The sequence below is a fragment of the Lissotriton vulgaris genome, chromosome 7, assembly GCF_964263255.1.
Source record: "Lissotriton vulgaris chromosome 7, aLisVul1.2, whole genome shotgun sequence".
Classification (NCBI taxonomy): domain Eukaryota; kingdom Metazoa; phylum Chordata; class Amphibia; order Caudata; family Salamandridae; genus Lissotriton; species Lissotriton vulgaris.
The window spans coordinates 891,630,806-891,648,776 of record NC_141695.1 but is presented as its reverse complement, the minus strand read 5'-3'; the positions used below and the strand labels follow the sequence as shown (position 1 = coordinate 891,648,776).

The following is a 17,971-nucleotide window of genomic DNA, read 5'->3' as shown; positions in this document are numbered from 1 at the left end:
TATTCTTGCCCCTCAATCACTTGTCATCCAGCCCACTCCTTACGTCCTGCCATTCAAACTTCTATCCGCCCTAGGAACTCTCCCCCCCAAGGGATGGGTGTGCCCGCTCTTGACCCCCCTGTCCCCTCAAATCCTGCCAACCAGTGAAACCCCTTGTAGGGCGGTTCACTGCCCCACCCCCTTCCAGGTCCGCTGTCAGCACACACATTCCCGCAGTCACTCCCTCCTACACCAGATAGCCTCATTCCACAACTTGCTCACCACGTCTCTCATCTCCATCATATAATACGCATTGCCAAGCTGGGACAAGTGCACCCCGTCGTCCCTGAAAACTAAAGGCTCCTCCAGTCGAATCCCACCATGTGCAATAACCTTAATGTCTCTGTCACAGCAGTAAAGTCTCATGGCCCTATTGAGCTTCCTTCGAGCTTTCTCGATGGCCCCATGCTTCACAGCCCCTCTCCACACTTTTCTGGGGACCAATTCCGTCCAAGCAAAGCAGGTCCCAGCCAGCCTGCCTTTCAAAACATCCAGGTCCCGTTGCATGAGTTGCAAAAGCGCCAATCCGGACAGCTGCACCAGGTCGTTCTCCCCCAGATGTATAATTAACAAATCAGGGCATCCCCTCTGCGGGACCATTTTCGCGAGCCAGGGCAGTAGTGCCCCCCATCGCATGCCACCTTTGCCCCACCATTGTACCTCGTGCAAGTGTCCTTTCAGTCCCAGGTTACGGCCGTAAACCTGTCGCTCAGCATATTTGGAGGCCCAATGCACGAAGGAGTGCCCCACAATCCAAGTCACCGTCTTACCGCCCGGTCCACCCACGCAACCTACAAAGAAAAGGATGTTAGAAAAAGGCAACAACAAATAAACACAGCCAACACCTGCCTGGGACCACCTCACCTCCTCACATACTTCTCGCAGCAGCGCGACTTCCAACGCCCAATCCGTCTAATCCTGTCCCATGACCACCCCAGCCTAGCCGCAGCCGTCGCCGCCCCAATCCTAAAAGAGTGAGTCCCGAAACCAGAAGCATCCATACCCAATCTCCGCAAAGCCTTGCGTAACACCGCCAAAAGTTGGCCCGCCGTCAGTCTCGCGCCTGTTGCATGGCAAAAAATCTCCCCCCGCACCACACTCACCGTCCCCAGAAAAGACCGCCATTCAGCCACCGGGCATACCGCCCCGCCCTCCGTCTCATTCAGCCACACCCACTTGCCCCTACCCAACTGATCAGTCTTTGAGCACCGCAACCATATCCCCAGTCGGCCCCCATCCATCCGGATCTCCTCAAACAGCCTGCCAGCCAGTCCCCTCGTACCCAACAACTCAGACACTCGGAACGCCCCGAAAAACATCCATACCATACACAAACGGAAAAGACCAGCCTCAACCAGGTCATAGCAACATTCCGGCAACACCCCAACCAGCCGGACCAAAAGCTCAAAAGTCACTGCCTCCCGCAGTCTGCCCCCCCCACTCACACGCTCCCTGCCCCAACCTCGCAACATCCTGCTCACCAAGATATCCTTAGTTGGATCAAACCCCAGAAACAAAACACAGTAAAACGAAATCCCCGCCAGTTTACCGGAAATCGTGGCCGCAGTCAAGCCCCTGTCAATACATACCAACACAAAGCGCCTGAGCCCCTGTCTCACCACCGAATCCTCACCCACCACACACTCCGGGTTCCAGCCCATGAAAGCGCTAAAGTCAGACCATGCCAAACGATATGTCCTCCTCGTCGTCTCAGCAAGTGAACCTTCCACCAGTCCAATCATCCTCACTCCCCCAAGGCCCAGATGCCGGCCGGCAGCTCGGTCTTGCAAGCGTCCGCTCCCGGTGCCAGGTGCCGGAACCGCTGCCACTGCGAACGAGACAAAGCATCCGCAATGTCATTATTCGCTCCAGGGACATGCTTCGCCCGAAACACCACATTCAACCGCAAACAAGCCAGCATGAACCTACGCAACAGCCGCAGCACTCTCAGGTCCCTCGCCCTCTGATGATTCACCAGGTCCACCACCGTCATGTTGTCAACGTGGAAGAGCACAGTCCTGTTCCGAAATTCCTCCCCCCACACCTCCAGAGCCACCAATAAAGGGAAGAATTCCAGGAAAGCAATGCTCCTCCCTTGGTTAGTCCACTGAGCCGGCCAGCACTCCGCACACCACCTCCCATCCCAGAAAACACCAAACCCCGCCGCTCCAGCTGCGTCGGAGTAAATTTGGCATTGCCAGACCGCCCTCTCCTCATCAAACTCCAGGGACACACCATTGAAGTCCTGCAAGAATGTTATCCATGTCCTCAAGTCAGCCCTCACTCCCATGGAAATCCTGACCCTGTGATGTGGAAGCACTGCCCCCGACATGGCCATGCCGAGCCGCCTGCAGAACGTCCGCCCTGCGCGCACTACCCTACATGCAAAGTTAAGGAAACCTAGAAGTTTCTGAACTGCCCTCAAAGGAATTCGTTTCTCCCCCACTGCCCAGTCCAGACAAGCCAGTATCTCCTTCACCTTGGCAGCAGGGAGGCGTGCCATCCACTGCACCGAGTCCAGTTCGATCCCCAGGAAGGTGAGGCAACAGCTGGGACCAGCCGTCTTCTCCGGCGCCAGAGGCACCACAAACTGAAAGGCCATCTCCTGGAACCGCGACAGGGCCCTGCCGCAGTCCCCGGAACCGGCCCTTCCCAGGAAGAGGAAATCATCCAAATAGTGCGTAACCTCCTGACACCCACTGACTCGCACCACAACCCACTGCAGGAAAGTGCTGAAGAGCTCGAACAGAGCGCAGGAGATGGCGCACCCCATGGGCAAAGCTTTGTCCACGTAGATGGCCCCCCCAAACTGCATACCCAGGAGCGAGAAATCCGCCGGGTGAATAGGCAGTAAGCGAAAGGCTGACTTGATGTCACACTTCGCCAATTCAGCCCCTGACCCACACACCCTCACCAGACGGATCGCGTCGTCCACCGACGCATAGAGCACTCTAGAATCCTCCTCTGCAATAAAGTCGTTCACTGACTGGCCCTCAGGCCATGAGAGATGGTGTATCATCCTGAACTCCCCTTCCTCCTTCTTCGAGACCACCCCCAACGGAGAGACGATCAAATCCTCCAAAGGCCAGTCAGTAAACGGGCCTGCCACCCTTCCTTCCTCAACCTCCCTCCTCAACTTAGCAGACACTACACTCGGCAATTCCTTGGCAGACCTCAGGTTGTCAGCCCAACGTCGCTCCCTGGGACCTTGATAGCCCACCCGAAAACCCTCCGTGAAACCCCAAAAAAGGCGCGCCGCCGCCTCCTGGTCCGGATAACACGAGAGCCAAGGAGCCATCACCTCCACCCTAACCGGTGTAGGAGCCCTTCTGTCCAGGATGGCCCCGCCCTCTAGCATTCCTCCACTGCTCCGAGGGCATGGTGAGTGTGAGGCACTGTGTAAGGGCATGCTTCCCGCCGCATTTCGAGCACTCGTGCTTGAACTTACAGGGATAACGGGAACAATACCCCCTGTTGTAGCTCCAACAGGCCCCTGTGCTATATCCCCCTGGTTTAGACTGCTGCCCTGAGACGATGGAATTGGGCACAGATCCACCCCCCGCCCCGCCTTGGGCGGGACGCGGCGGAAAGGACCGATACAGCACCGGCAGCCCACTGGCCGTGTGCGTGGACGCAGTGGAGTGCGTAGACGCCATCCACTGAACCCACAGCTCCTGATCCACTTCACCCCAACACTTTTCTGGATTAGCGCTGACCCTGGCCCTAAACTCCTCATCATAGCTCAGCCAGGCAAAACCCCCGAACTGCATCTGGGCCTTACGAATAATGTCCATGTATTTAAAAAGCGCAATCGCCCTGTCTAAATACTTCTGGCAGTACACACTCGCAAAAATGAGGAAAGCGGACGTCCAGTTCTCCATAGTCACCGGTACCCGAGGGCGCCTCGTCCGCTCCCACTCCTCCTCCTTGGACCCCTCCTTAGCCTGCACCTCCCTGTGTAGCAACTTAAAGACATCCACAAATTCATGTTTCCAAATCCTTTCCTTAAGTTTTTCAGTCAGATGGGACCCCAGCGGCATAGCCAGACCCATATATGGCAGCTTTTTTGGCAATTTCAGCCCTTTCTCCTCCTTCCCCTCCGGTTTGTCCGTCTGCACCCCCAAGGTCACCAACTTACCGTCCACCTTCTTACCATCCTCCGGTGGACCGCCCGATGGCATCCCCGCCTCCCGCACCGAACCCTCGCCTACCCCCACCGACCTGCAAGTCCTCTTACGCCCCTCCACCCCCCGCGGGCCGTCATCCCAGGCTGCCCACCAGGCACCCTCACCTGTGAGTGTCTCCGTCCGGACCCTCGGTCGGCCTCTGGGCACAGTCGTCTGGACCTCCGCCGTCCTCGCCTTAGGCTTCATCTGCGCTGGGGCCTGTAAAACACCAAGGTCGCCGTTGTCCGCCGCGCGCCCTACGCCTTCCAGGTCATCCCGCACCTCCCCATCCTCCAGCTCATCACTCTCCGCACCATAATCCAACTCAAGCACCGGGTCCAGATCCACACCCACATTCTCCACCTCCTTCACTGCCCTCTTCACACCTTTCTGCACACTCCTCTGCACACGCACGCCAATCTCCCCACTCGCCGCAGGAGCCCGAGCCCTCGGTGGAGGGACAGCCGCCGCAGACTGCCCTGCTGCTTCTGTCCTGCGTCTCGAAGCCGTCTTGCGCTCCGCCAGGCACCCCCGAGCTCTGCCAGCAGCAGCCGGCTTGGATCCCCTCCCGCCCCTCAGGTCGCTCGAACCTGAGTGGGCCCCAGCACCATCGGGCCTCGTAGCCGTCCTGGCCGTCCCTACACCTGCCATGCTGCTCGGGGGAGGGGGGTCCTCCACCGACTTCCTTGCCCTGACTCTCCTAAGTTCCTCTTCCCTGTCCGCCTCCCGCTCCTCCTCAGAGGTCGGGGAGGGGCACTCATCCACCTCCCGGTGCCACACCGCGCCCACCCTGGCTCTGGACCCTTCGGCCCACCTGACCTCCTGAATCTGCTCCAAAATCCTCTCTCCCCGGGCCCTGTCTTCCCAGGAAGTGGCGCCCCAGATCTGGGGGGGGGGGGATGGGCAGGCCATAGCCAAAAAATTCACGCCCCGGGGGGTAAAACCCCATCTGCGGGAAAACAGGGGCCCAACCGGGCCCCCCTCCCAAAGTGACAAAATTGGAAGGCCCACCCTTGTTCCCCAGGTCCCCAGCCGGCACCTGCCTTGCTGGGGCAGGGGTGCCCACCCTGGAGCTGGTGGACAGGTCGATGGGGGCCAGCACATCCTGCCCTACCCCCGCCCTCCCGGTGCCCACAGACAAATCAACCCCCAGTGTGAAAGGGCCAGCCTCACCGCCGAAATCCCGAGCCTCCTGGTCTCCTAGAACCCCCCCAGGCACTACCACCTGCCCAGTGAGGCTGTCTGCCTGTCCCTCACCCTGCACGTCGCCGGCCGGCACGTGCTCAGGCCCCAAGAGCTGGGGCGCGGCCCCAACAGCAGCCCCCGAGGCCCCAGGCAGAAACTCCAGGGAAGGGAAAGCCCGCGTGGGCAGGCTCCTCCGTTTTCCCCCCCTCGCCGTGTCCCTGGGCGCTCCGCCCCCCCTCCGATCGCCTCCCTGCCCCCTCACGTCCTGTTCATCCTCCTGGCAAGCCACGACTGCGGCCTTCACACCGGCCGAGGCAGCGCGCGTGCCCCTGGTGGCCCCCACCCAGGCCTGCTCTAACACCCCCGGCAGTATGAGGTCCTCCCTCCCGGCCCGCGCAAGAAGCAATAAGGCCTGACGCACCTCCTCCGCTGAGACGCCCGACATCTCGCCAAAATGCACGCTATCGGCGTGAGGAAAGAATCGGCTGCCGTGAAACAGCCCACGCCGCCTATGACTCGCACAAAAATGCCCCCACTACACTACACTTTCCCCAAAAAATTGCACACTAACTAACCTCCCTTTCTTGAACCCTCCCGATGGTGCCAGGCGCAGGAAGAGGAAGTTCACTTCCTCCCCTGCGCCTAAATACCCACCCCCTAACTCCTCCCCTTCCCCTACCTGGCCTATCCCATGCGCGAATGACCCCGGGGGAAGACTAGTCTGCGACTCTGCTTCCCCCGGGGCCCGGCACACCACACACCCAGTACACCCGAGTCCTGCGCACCGCCCCACTACAGCCAATAAATGGTGGGTGGCAGGGACGACTCCCCCACACTCAGCCCCCACATTTCCTTTCGGTTTCTTCCACCCACGAGTTTTGCCTCTGTGTCGCTGCCCCGCCTTTCCCCTTCGTGGGTGGCAGTATGGTTCTCGATGGAATGCGCGCCTCATCACACCTCGCGCGCCGTTCAGTTCCCGCCACCCCCATTTCCCGGAAGCCGCAGTCGAGGAATTCTCCGAGAAGCGGGGCTGGAGCTGGGATGGCACAGGGTCTGCTGGGGCAGGGGTGGGCGGCTCGGGCCCGCAGCGCCGGGTGCCTCGGCACGTGGCGTGTGTGGGGAGCGTGGGAAGTGCGAGAACAGCGAGTCCCGGGGGTGGGGGCCGCGGAGGAAGCGGGAGGGGGAGGCGGCCTGCGCAGCAGGAGGAAGCATTCTAATGAGTGCTTTCAATATTTATTTGGTGTGCCTCTCAAACAGAGATGCTGCGCACATGCCTTATCGCAGAGGCGCACAAGTGCTCAGCAGCGCAGAGGAACAAAAGCCGGTACTTTGAAAAGAGGGCGCGAGTGATGCATTACCAGGCAATTACGGTGAACATTGTACGCTAGTGTCACGGGAGTGTTCATGATACTTTCTGCAACAGAGCTCTAAATGGGCGAGTACTCGCTTTTAATGAGTGACTGCAGTTCTTTAATTAGTAAGGAATAGTGCCTGCATTTATCAGGGGAGTTCAATACTTTTAAATGAGAGAGTGCCAGCACTTTTCCAGCATCACAGAAATACCCTGGTAAAGGGAGTACATAAGCTATTGAGTTTCAGCACCAGGTCTGCAACCTTCAGCGTGGTGGGCACGAGGTGGCCTCAAAGTTCGAGCTGAAGGTGTCTGTGAGGGTGATTGTGAAGGTGCTGTACCGAAGGAAGCGCAGGTGTCGCATTAGGTAGGTGTGAGCCATCAGGAAGGAAATGAGTTGAACCTCTAACATTTTAGGGGCTTTGGGGGCGATAAAGCAGCAATAGTTTTGAGGTGGAAGGAACACACTAGGCATCTAGGGGAACATAATCTGTGGAATTTAAAGGTGTTCCTCGGTGGGGTTACAGTATGAGGGCTAAAGTCTACAGCTGTATTGTGCATCTGTTCTACCCTGCAGTTTTTCTCTTTTCCCATAAGAGCATCCCTTCTTTGATGTCATCTGGTGGGCTCTCATCTTGCTGTCAGGCCGAATTACAGACAGACTTGCTGATGGCGGCCTGGGCAGTACCAGATAATAGTAGGGACAAAGCCTTTTGTTGAAATGTTGCAGAAGATATATAGCATTCAAGGAGCCAAGATCATGTGATGAGCCAGGGGGGAAAGAGTGCAGCTGCTCTTCAAGGGGTTCAGGACTGGAGTAAATGAGTATACAGACATCTTTTTAATACAGGGGTAGATTTACAAGCCCCTTGAGCTTCTTTGCACCACCATTGAGTCAAGTTTGTTTACACAACGGCTGCGCAAACAATGCAGCCTACGCAGATGCGTCAGTTCCTTGTAAATGTGCCCCACAGTCTTTATTATTTCTATGCTCTCTGTTACAGTTTTTCCTCTACTTGTGGGAAGCTTGCCTCCACCCATAATGTTATGACACTTTCCTGAACTGTTAGGTGGGTTGCTTTGTACCTCGTGTGGGAGCTGTTCCTGTTTTGACACCTGGGTGTCTAATCAAATTCCGAGACTTTTCACATTTTCTTTTGAGTTGGTATATTGGTCAAACAATGTAGCGGTCACCACTTTAGCATCTGTGCTTTGTAGTCTATGTCTAGTTCTCACCAGAAGTTCTGTTGCATTTGTATTCCTTAAGGGAGTTGTAGTCCATCCTGAGTTGTAATTCTTCAAAACATTGGGTAACTGTATGGGCATTCATACTGTCCCCTTCTGCTTTAACAAAGACCTGACTATCGCCTGCATAGGACAGCAATTCATCAACAAATACATGGGCAGGATAAATGCTGATGATACAAGACATACAACAAAAATACAAGAAGCTCATGGTTCTGCCTGTAAGCACATTTGGTATATTCTGTGAAGGGTGGAAACAATGTGCAACCGCACCATTCTTTCTGGCTTTATGTTAGATATTCTGTGTGCACTTACATGCCCAACATAATACTTAAATCCAGGATAAATTTCTCTATGTACACATACCACCCCAATGGCAAATGCTATGTCCCCCTCCCCCCCCCGGCTTTGCATCCTGTACCATAGTTCCAATACATTTATTTTTGTTCTTCGAACACTGATGCCTACCATCTCAAAATGAGGAGGGAGCTTCCCAAATGTAGGGTTTCCACCCTACCTCTTGGCAGAAGATTGTAAAATTTTGATTGTCTTGGTCTTTCTTCGGATTTGAAATGAGTTCAGTAAGGGAAGGCGGCAGAAGAGATCATAAAGCTCCTTTATATTGATTATCAGGTTCATGAAGGGCAACTGCGCTGCCAAAGTTGTCCTTGCAGCCGTGGAACAGACGGTTCTTTCAGTCCCAGATGTAGTAGACAAGTGGCATTGGGGTCGCACTCCAGACTCTCTGTACTGAGCATTAGATCATTCCATCTCATCTACAAGACCGTTTTTAGCAGCCTGGAGGTGAACGACCTCTTGTGAAACATCCCATAAACATACAGTGCGCTTAGAGCCAGCCAACGGCTTACCATTGGATGGCTTTATTGCAGCTCCCTAAGCTTGCTTCTTATTTGACAGCTTGCCTTTCTATTCTTATGTTTGTCCCTTCCATAGAGTGAGAGCACAGTCTCTTAACCATCCTTTAGGTTTGAAGACTTGTCTTCTTCTATAGTCAGATGATAACTTTGCTAGCAATAGTCTGTCGTACAACTGACTCACTCCTCGGCAGTGGCGGCCGGCATGGCTCGTGGGTGGCAGGGCGCGAGGGTGGACTTGGAGGGTGCATATAATAAAAAAATGGACTTACCTTGCTGCTGGGTCCGGCGTCTATGCTCCTGCTCTCCTCGAGGAACAGGAAGCCCAGCCAGGCCCCACTGACCAATCACAGCCGGGCAATGCAGCATTGTGATTAGTAGCCACCCAGGCTCTCCTGACTTTGGTTTAGAGCATCCTGATTTGACGCTCAACCACGGAATGAGGGGTCTGGGCAAGTTTTCCACACAGGCTGTAATGTAGCTTGCATTGAAAACAGGGAAGTGTGCATGACTGGTTTGGGCGACCCAAGAGGGCTGACCAAACAGTTATTGCACACTTAAGAGTGAGCAAACCTCACCTCCCCTGCCCTGCTCTGAGAGCAGAGCAGCCCTGTCTACCCGCAAAGCTGCACAAACATAAAATGGTAATAACTCAAAGTCATTATCATTTTTTGTTTCTACTTTGCACTGCTTGAAAGCCATAGCAAAGGAACCGCTCCTGCTCATCGGTGGTACAGCTCATTCCAGTGTCGTAGAGGTCTTTGATGAGCCATTCTGAAAATGTGCAGAATGCAGGTGCCTTGTTTATGTTTGAGTGTTCTTATTGGTTCTTAAGGGAAAGGACTGAAAGTTAAAATGGTCATTAGACGAGGCAGGGAGGCATTAGCTATTTCTTAAAGGCATGGCAGTCGACAAGCACAGGCCAAGTGGAAGAACAATGCTAAGCTTGCGACCCAAAGTCTGAAGATCACTCTAAAAGAGTTGTTTCGCCGGGCCGGCTGCCGCCCCTCAACATTAAGGGCAGCGATTGCCTCTGTGCGGGGCTGTGATCTTGGAAGGCATTTGATATGCATTAGGACGGTTGTCCGATTGGACCACGAATTCCCACCCATAAAAGTGGGCCAGAGGCAGCGGTCAGGTTTGTCCGCTCCCGATCGCCGTCTGGCAGGGACACTGCCCTTGCTGCTCCTGCCACAAGGGCCAGCGGAATGTCCTTTATTAGGTTTTGCCTGGCGAAAAGATGCGCTCTGCGCATCTTTTTCGCGCAGGCGAAAACCTCTTGAGTTGTATACGGGAGACAGGAACGGCCTCCGTCTTTCATTGGCTAGCTCCATAAATGGAGGCTAGCCATTGGAAGACGGGCCTGTCCGTCAATGTCGGACCAGATTCGGGGGCGTTCCCGAGAATTTTTGGCTTTTGGCTACGTCACGCGACGTCAGCCAAAAGCCGGGAACGCCCCCGAATCTGTTCCGGCATTGCCGGCACCCGCCTTCCTGCTCCGGCCGTCTTCTGCGTCTCTCCTCCCCCTTTCCCGCTCCCTCCCGCTTGTTTCCTGATGCTGGCCTCCCCCTTTCGCCGTCGCCGTGCGAAGAGCTGCCCGAGGGATTAGATCAGCCAAGATGCCCTGTCACGGTAGTTCTTGTTCCCCCTTGTGTCCTCCATATTGAAGTCCAACTCTGCTTCTGGCGCTGAGGCTGGAAGTTCCTGTCGTGAACCCTTGGCTGCTGACAGCTTCTTCTGTCCGGTCTCCTCCAGCCGGCTGAATCCCAGCCTCCCCGCCCGCCCCGCCATTGATCATGAGCCCTGCAGACGCTAAGCGAGGAGCCAAGCGCAGGAAGAACAAGAGGGGCGGCGGCAGCGCAGGCACTGGAGCCAGTAGCAAGGCCGGGGCTGTCGTCCGCAGCCAGCAGCACAGTAGTCCCAGCGCTGCCTGTATGCATCCTGGAGAGGTAAGCCTTCATTAGGGAAAGGGGCAGGGAGGGAGAGACGGGACAACGGAATGGTTTCTGTAGAGGGAGCGGAGACTTGGAAGCGCATACCCACAGGAGACTGAAAGAAGGACGTACAGGGATAGAGGCTGAAGGGGGCACTTCGGGTGAGATGGCAATAGACTGGGTGAACCTGGAGGGTCAGGAAGGCAGAAAAGAGCAGATCTGATCAGACTGGGAACTGCTTTCTGGAAGCCAGTTTATCTGGTTTTGTTTTGGACCTTGGTGCCTTAGTATAAGTGCACCCCTGCCTTGGAGAGGCGTTGTCCTGTGTGCTTATGTGTGTGAAGTACCACCTTGGAGGGATGTCGTGAGAGGTGAGGTGCTGTCATCTCAGCTGGTCTGCAGAAATTCTCCTTCTTCGTCATCTTTTGTTTGTGTAGTGCCGTGAGTTCTGGATGGAGATGCATTTTTTGGGTGTGTTGAGGAGGGAGTAGTGGGAGTTTGAGGAAGTTGCTGTCCTAGGTCCTGTGGAGGACGTGGTGCTTGCTTTCGGTGGAGTTGTTGGAAGCAAAACCGTTATTACAAGTGTTGTAGTAGGTGCACCTTTTTTGTGCAGTTATTCGTTCAACTTGAACCGTGCATTAACGTGAAGTAGATTATGTAACCATCGACATGGTTCTCATCAGGAAACGTGTCATTTTCATTTACAGCGATATGCCTGCAAGTCGAATTTTCAAACGATAAATTCTTGCGACCTCTGATTCCGTTGTAAGTGTTGTGGGTCTCACTTGGATACTGCACAAGTGAGGGGGATCATTTTGGGGTTGGGGGTTGACAACAAATGCTGCAGGCAGAGGGAATGTGTCTTAAATTGGTACGGTGGACATGGGGCTAAGTTCTGCAATTGTACTACAGAAAATGGCTGTGACGTCACTTGGTGCAGCAAGAGGGCTAAACACTTAAACAAGTTGTCAACCTGGATAGGTTTTTACATCGAGTCTGTGACTGGCGTTTTAAGTGTAATGGAGATGGCGTTAAGAAGGATGGTGTCTGAACGTGATGGTGGTTTCAGTAATTGCTGTAAACTGCATGCATCTAACGGGGCTCAATTCTTTTTGGATTATTAGATACTAGCATTACCATTCGTTCCTTGGGTACAGAGCCCGATGCCGTTTTTGATGAGCCTTAACCAGTATAATGATAAATCTGTCAGAGAACTGCACCCAGTTCCTGCATTATGAGCCTGGGAGGGCTTAGAAGAACAACAAGTGGACCATTAAGTTACACTGGGTAATGGGCAGAAATCACCAAGGGGAACCAAGATCTGCTGTTTTATGAACGCCCCCGAATCTGGTCCGCCATTGAAGGCACCCGGAAGAAGTCCAGGTGAGTGCTTGATTTTTTTGTTTGCTTTTTACTGCTGCGCGGGCGAGCTTGGGTTGCTCTGTAGGTGTCTCTCGTTCTCCGTTATGTGGCTCCTCCAGCAGATGGGCAGTGCGTTCGCACCTCCACTGTGCGGCTGGGTAGGCGACGCAAGCAGCGGGTGTTGTAGAGCCCTTATTTCAGACCGTCACAGACTCACTGAAAGGTAATTAGTGCTGCAGAGCCCGTGACGCCCCGACCCGAAGCCAATGTAGGGCATAGGCGCGTGTTGAGGAAGATACAGCCCCGCTGCTGGACCTGCGCCTTACTTGCCTCGCCACAGCCAGATTTCGGAGCTCCCAGCAGGTATATGTCGTCCGTTCGCCACCCCAACCAGCACACCCGCTGCGCGGGTGACAGCAGGCTCTCTCCAATCCCAGCCCGACCGCCCGGCGCCTTGCCGCCAAGGCCGCAACCAGTCCCGGCACCCAGCAGGCTCGCTGCTGCTTCTGTTGCACTACCAGTGGGTGTTATTGACTCTCCGGACCTTCCACCGCTTTATGCTGGTGATTGCAGCGAAGGTACCTCCGCAAATTCAAGGTATTTATGCATTTTCCCTCCAGGGCTGACAGAGCCTCACTACAGTGCGGCCATCATGTTAGCCTGCCCTCTAGTCCCCCCGCCCCCCCCCCCGCTGACAGTGTCATTGAATCGTCCCCTCAGAAATGATTGTTCATTAACTGTAGTGTGAGGCCTGCCTAGTAAGCTGGTACCTGGAAGCTAATGTTGCAAAATGCTAATACAAGTATTAATTCAAAGCAATCATTTGGGCGTGCCCTGCTTGTCATCGCTTGAACTGTTAGTAATGCGGTTTGCCACTGTAGTGCTATGTTACGCGAAATGCAAAAATGAAACTTATGTTGATACTGTTACTTTTGTCGTTGCCCTTGATCTGCATTAATCCTTAGATGTGGTTGCTAACATAAACATTGCCTACATAACGTGCAGCATATCTGTAAATAGATTCACTTTATACTATTTAAAGCAGGCACATAAAAATAAATGGTGGTGTAAACTTACTTCTGGGAGAGCAGCTTGATGTCCAGTGATTCGTCATATTTTAGCCACATTAATAGGGATATTTTCAAAAATACGTTTTCACCTTTGTTTTGGAGGCAGTCCCAAAAAAGATCTAATGGTCTGTAAACACTGGACAAATCACGGATTCCGAAGGTCTGCTGGTCGGTAAGCTTGACATAAATGGTGACCCTTTGAAGATTATTTTCGGACCAGTGCTCTGTGCGAATGCTCCATTTTAGAGCCGGGCTTCTGAGGACACTCTGACCTTGTGCCGTTTAGATTGCGGGTTTTTCTGTCTGCGGAGTCCTAGAATGCGAGCATTATTGCCCAGGGGCATAGCTATTGCATCAGGCGCGGTGGCACTTGGGGCCAGATCTGTGAGAAATGAGTGGTCTCTACTACCGACAGAAGGGCAGGGGGCTCTTACGCCTTGCTTGCTGTAGGGTCTACAGCACCCTGGCTAGATATTAGTGCCACACATTCCCACTAAAACCCATATGTAAGAAGATAATTGTATTTTACATTTAAGGTTTTTTCTCCTTGTTTGCACACAAATTCCTGCAGGTAACAGCCAAAGTAACAGCCCTAAAGCAAGCAAGAAGTACGCCCCCCCTCCCACCAATCCCTGTTAGGTAGTGGAAACTGTCCAAACTGGGGTGCAGACAGCCCCTCTCACCTTTCGGCCTGGTACCACTGCACCAACCGCACTACTTCCCTACTGACCGTTCTCCACTTCAGCCCCGTCTAAATTACAATTCATGCTTGTGACCCTTTTGCCTGCTTGTGCTTGTTTTCATGACCATGTTGCCTGCTTGTGCCTCCGTGTGCCCATGTTGCCTGCTTGTGCCTCTGTGTGCCCCTGTTGCCTGCTTGTGCCTCCGTGTGCCCCTGTTGCCTGCTTGTGCCTCCGTGTGCCCCTGTTGCCTGCTTGTGCCTCTGTGTGCCCCTGTTGCCTGCTTGTGCCTCCGTGTGCCCCTGTTGCCTGCTGGTGCCTCCTTGTGCCCCTGTCGCCTGCTTGTGCCTCAGTTTTCGTGCCCCTGTTGCCTGCTTGTGCCTGTTTTCGTGCCCCTGTTGCCTGCTTGTGCCTGTTTTCGTGCCCCTGTTGCCTGCTTGTGCTTCCGTGTGCCCCTGTTGCCTGCTTGTGCCTCCGTGTGCCCCTATTGCCTGCTTGTGCCTCCGTGTGCCCCTGTTGCCTGCTTGTGCCTCCGTGTGCCCCTGTTGCCTGCTTGTGCCTCCGTTTTCGTGCCCCTGTTGCCTGCTTGTGCCTCCGTTTTCGTGCCCCTGTTGCCTGCTTGTGCCTCCGTTTTCGTGCCCCTGTTGCCTGCTTGTGCCTCCGTTTTCGTGCCCCTGTTGCATGTGCCCCTGTTGCCTGCTTGTGCCTCTGTGTGCCCCTGTTTTCTGCTTGTGCCTCTGTGTGCCCCTGTTGCCTGCTCGTGCCTCTGTGTGCCCCTGTTGCCTGCTTGTGCCTCTGTGTGCCCCTGTTGCCTGCTTGTGCCTCCGTGTGCCCCTGTTGCCTGCTTGTGCTGTGTTGGTGTGTGTGGAGGGCTCTGTGTGGCTGTGTGTGTAGGAAGCTTTGTGTGGCTGTGTGTGTGGGGGGCTCTGTGTGGCTGCGTGTGTTGGGGGCTCAGTGTGGCTGTGTGTGTGGGGGGCTGTGTGTGTGGGGGGCTCTGTGTAGCTGTGTGTGGGGGGCTCTGTGTGGGGGGGCTCTGTGTGTGTTTGTGTGTGTCATTTGCGATAGATAAAGCTAGTGGCATTGTAAATGACAATGCCATTTATTTATGTTAAAAAAAACATAAATAAAAATAATGTCAAGAGCAATGCCAATAGCTCTAACTTTAACAAAGGCAAAACCATTGCATTGTAAATGCTTGTTTTCCCTTGTCTCTCTGTTTTCTTGTGTGTTCTTTGTCCGCAGGTTCAGCGCGCTACCGCTCTGCACGTTGCTCTGCATTGTTTGGCGTCAAGGACAGCAGCACAGACATTCTCCAGTCCGGGGTCCGCACGCGTTTGAGCCTAGCTCACCTGACCTGGGCACTTTGTGCTCGGTGGTGGCTCTGGCTAGGGCCCGCGGTTCCTGCAGGTGAGGGGGGCTGCAGTGGTAGGGGCATTGTGTTTGGCACTACTGGACTGGGGCACTGTGCATTGTGGGCACACGGTGGGCATTATGTTGGGTGGTGTGCATTGTGTGTTCCGCAGGAAGCCTACTGGCACTCGCCGGAGCAGCATTTTGGAGGAATTGTTTTGAGGGGCGATTTGCATGTTGGTACTTTGGTGAGGGGCATGAGTTTGTGGCCATACATTGTGGGTGGCATTATTGTGGCTCTGCGGCGGTGGCATTGTGCTTTCTGGGTCCAAGCGTGATTTGGGAACAGGATAGTAGGGTGTGCAGGGTGCTTCTGATTGGGAATCCTACCTGGTTGGCCGTGGCATTGTGATCCAGGGAGTATCATTCCGTGAGCGGCCACTATGACTGGAACGCGTACAGCTATGAAGCAGTCCAGGACTGAGGCGCTCTTGGAAGCCTTGATCTGGAGGGTGGGCGCTAAGGATGGTGAGATTGCTTTAGGCGCAGACATGCATGTGGAAGGACATCTGGGCACATGAACACAGCAACGACGCTAGGTCGAGACAAAGTGAACGCTCCGTCATCAGAACGGCCATGACAGTGCGACCCTTCTTGAGATTACCTTGGATGCACTGCTTGACAATAACACTCTGCTGTTCTTTATCTGTTGTACAGAACTAATACTGGTCATGGTTTGCTACTGCTCCAACAAAACGTATTACAACTTTTGTTGCACTTGCACAGGTCACTTGTTCCCTGCCTCATATATGTTTTCTTTTATATTTTTCTGTTACCTGTATGTTTGACAAAATGCAAATAAAGATATCCCCCCCACAAAAAAATGGATGGTGTAATTGCTGCATTGAGGTCGCAGCCTTCGGGGGCGGTGGCTCCGGAGAGGCAGGTGGAGAGACCTCTGAGGACTGCCGTGCCTCCCAAAGAGGCATTTCCCCCTGTCCCGAAGAGGGTCATGGTACAAGGTAAGTGGAAGGGAGCACAGCAGGTTCAGGCAGTGACTGCCACTGGGTTGTCAAGTGTTCCAGACCCCACCATGTTGAGGAGTTCCCCGGTGGGTCATACCCCAGGGCCTAGTGAGTCTGGCCAAAGTTCAGTGCAGGTGGTAGTCACCGCGATAATAGGTCTGACGTCAGGCGGGGGCATCGTCCAGAATGGGGCTAGGTCCACAGCCGTCAGAGCTGCACCAGTAGCTGGACCTGCACAGTCACACTTGGTAAATAGTTTAACAAGTTTGTTGCTGTGGCTCTCTAGTGTCAGGATGTTGTCAGCCCCTTTGGTAGGGGGGGCCCTGGCTGGCACTAGTTGATGACCTAGGAAAGGCCAGGCGCTTGGTAGGTCACTTTGGTGGGAGGGTTTAGGTGACCCAAGGGTCTGCTGTGGTTGTGGGGGCCCGGCGCTGAGCAGTGGCATGGATGTGGCTGTTGCACCTCCTTCACAGGGACTCAAGGGAGCACAATGGATGCCAAGTCCGGACTCGTGGGTGGGTCCCCACAGGCAGCAGGCCTGGTGCTGTCAGCAGTGGGCCCTGCATTGGGGGGCAGCGCACCCAGGATTTCTTAGAGTGACAGTAATGATTCCCCCAGGTCAGGCAGTGGTTCATCCAGGTACGGGGGCTCCTTTACCGCTCGTCAGTTTGGATGAAGTGGGGTCGGAGCGTGAGCAGTTAGCAGGACTGGACTGGCCGTAGGGGGCACCAGGCGTTTCCCTGGTGGGCCGCCAGGGTGGGGGCCGGTTTTGGATCACCTGGGGGGGCGTTTCTGGTACCGAGGGCCGGTTTTGCAGCAATATCGGCCCCCTGTAACAAAAGCGGCTGTAACCGGCCATGGCAAAAAGCTCAGCCGCCCCCCAGGGCCGACCGAGCTGCTTGACAGGGCCGGTTTCGGTTCCCAGTCCGGCCGTGGCAGTTAGGAAGTCACTTTTTATTCGAGGTCAAGTAGAAAATTTGGAAGGGGGCTCATGTGGATATCTCTGATTTACTGGTAGGCAAATTGGACAAGAGAGAGGCCAAGCAGGGCAAGTTGTGTCACACTTTAGGGATCGTAATCACTGGTCTCACAAGGTTAGGGTACAGGAGGCTTTAGGGCATTTTATTAGAGGCTTTTCAATTTATCAGGCCATATTGGCAAAGTATGATAATGAGTTTTGGAGGGATAAGGCTTCCAGCATTGGCATGGAATCAGATTGAGCTGATCACATGGCTCCATCACATAAAGCATTCCCAGGCGGACACTATCACCGGTCAGTTATTTCATGTGAGAACAGGGTCTGCTAGCAGCCCAGTGTGGGGGGAGGCAGGGGGCAAAGAAGGAGGCCTGTTGGGATTTCAGTCAGTTCACCTGTACCAGGCCAGGAGGGACTTGTAGTTTTAAGCATTGCTGCTCCTTCTGTGGCTTATCTTTGCACCCTGAATCCAAGTGCTTTAAGAAATCCAGAAACAGAGATGCCAAGAAGCAGGATTACTCCCTGGTCTTAGATTAGGCTTCCCCACCAGTTATCTTGTCCACAATGGTTCCATGGCTCAATGTGTACAATAAAAGAGTGGCAGCGCAGATATTGTTTGAGGGCTTCAAGGAAAGTTTTAGGAGCAATGCAGTGGGTTATAGGGAGCCTCTTACTGTAACAATAAGCAGTCATTCAGGGCTAACTCAGAGGGG

The 17,971-nt window shown here is 54.4% G+C and overlaps 1 protein-coding gene across 1 annotated transcript in view; it reads right to left on the bottom strand.

Annotated features, from left to right (window-relative positions):
* Positions 1-4,220, bottom strand: part of LOC147702640 (uncharacterized) — a 93,194-nt gene extending 88,974 nt beyond the window's left edge. Inside the window, exons 1-2 of the mRNA XM_086929428.1 lie at positions 4,178-4,220; positions 262-830 (exon numbers count right to left, since the gene is read on the bottom strand). Coding sequence (XP_086785554.1) covers positions 262-830; positions 4,178-4,220 — 612 coding nt within the window. The remainder of the gene's footprint in view (positions 1-261; positions 831-4,177) is intronic.
* Positions 4,221-17,971: the final 13,751 nt, after the last annotated feature.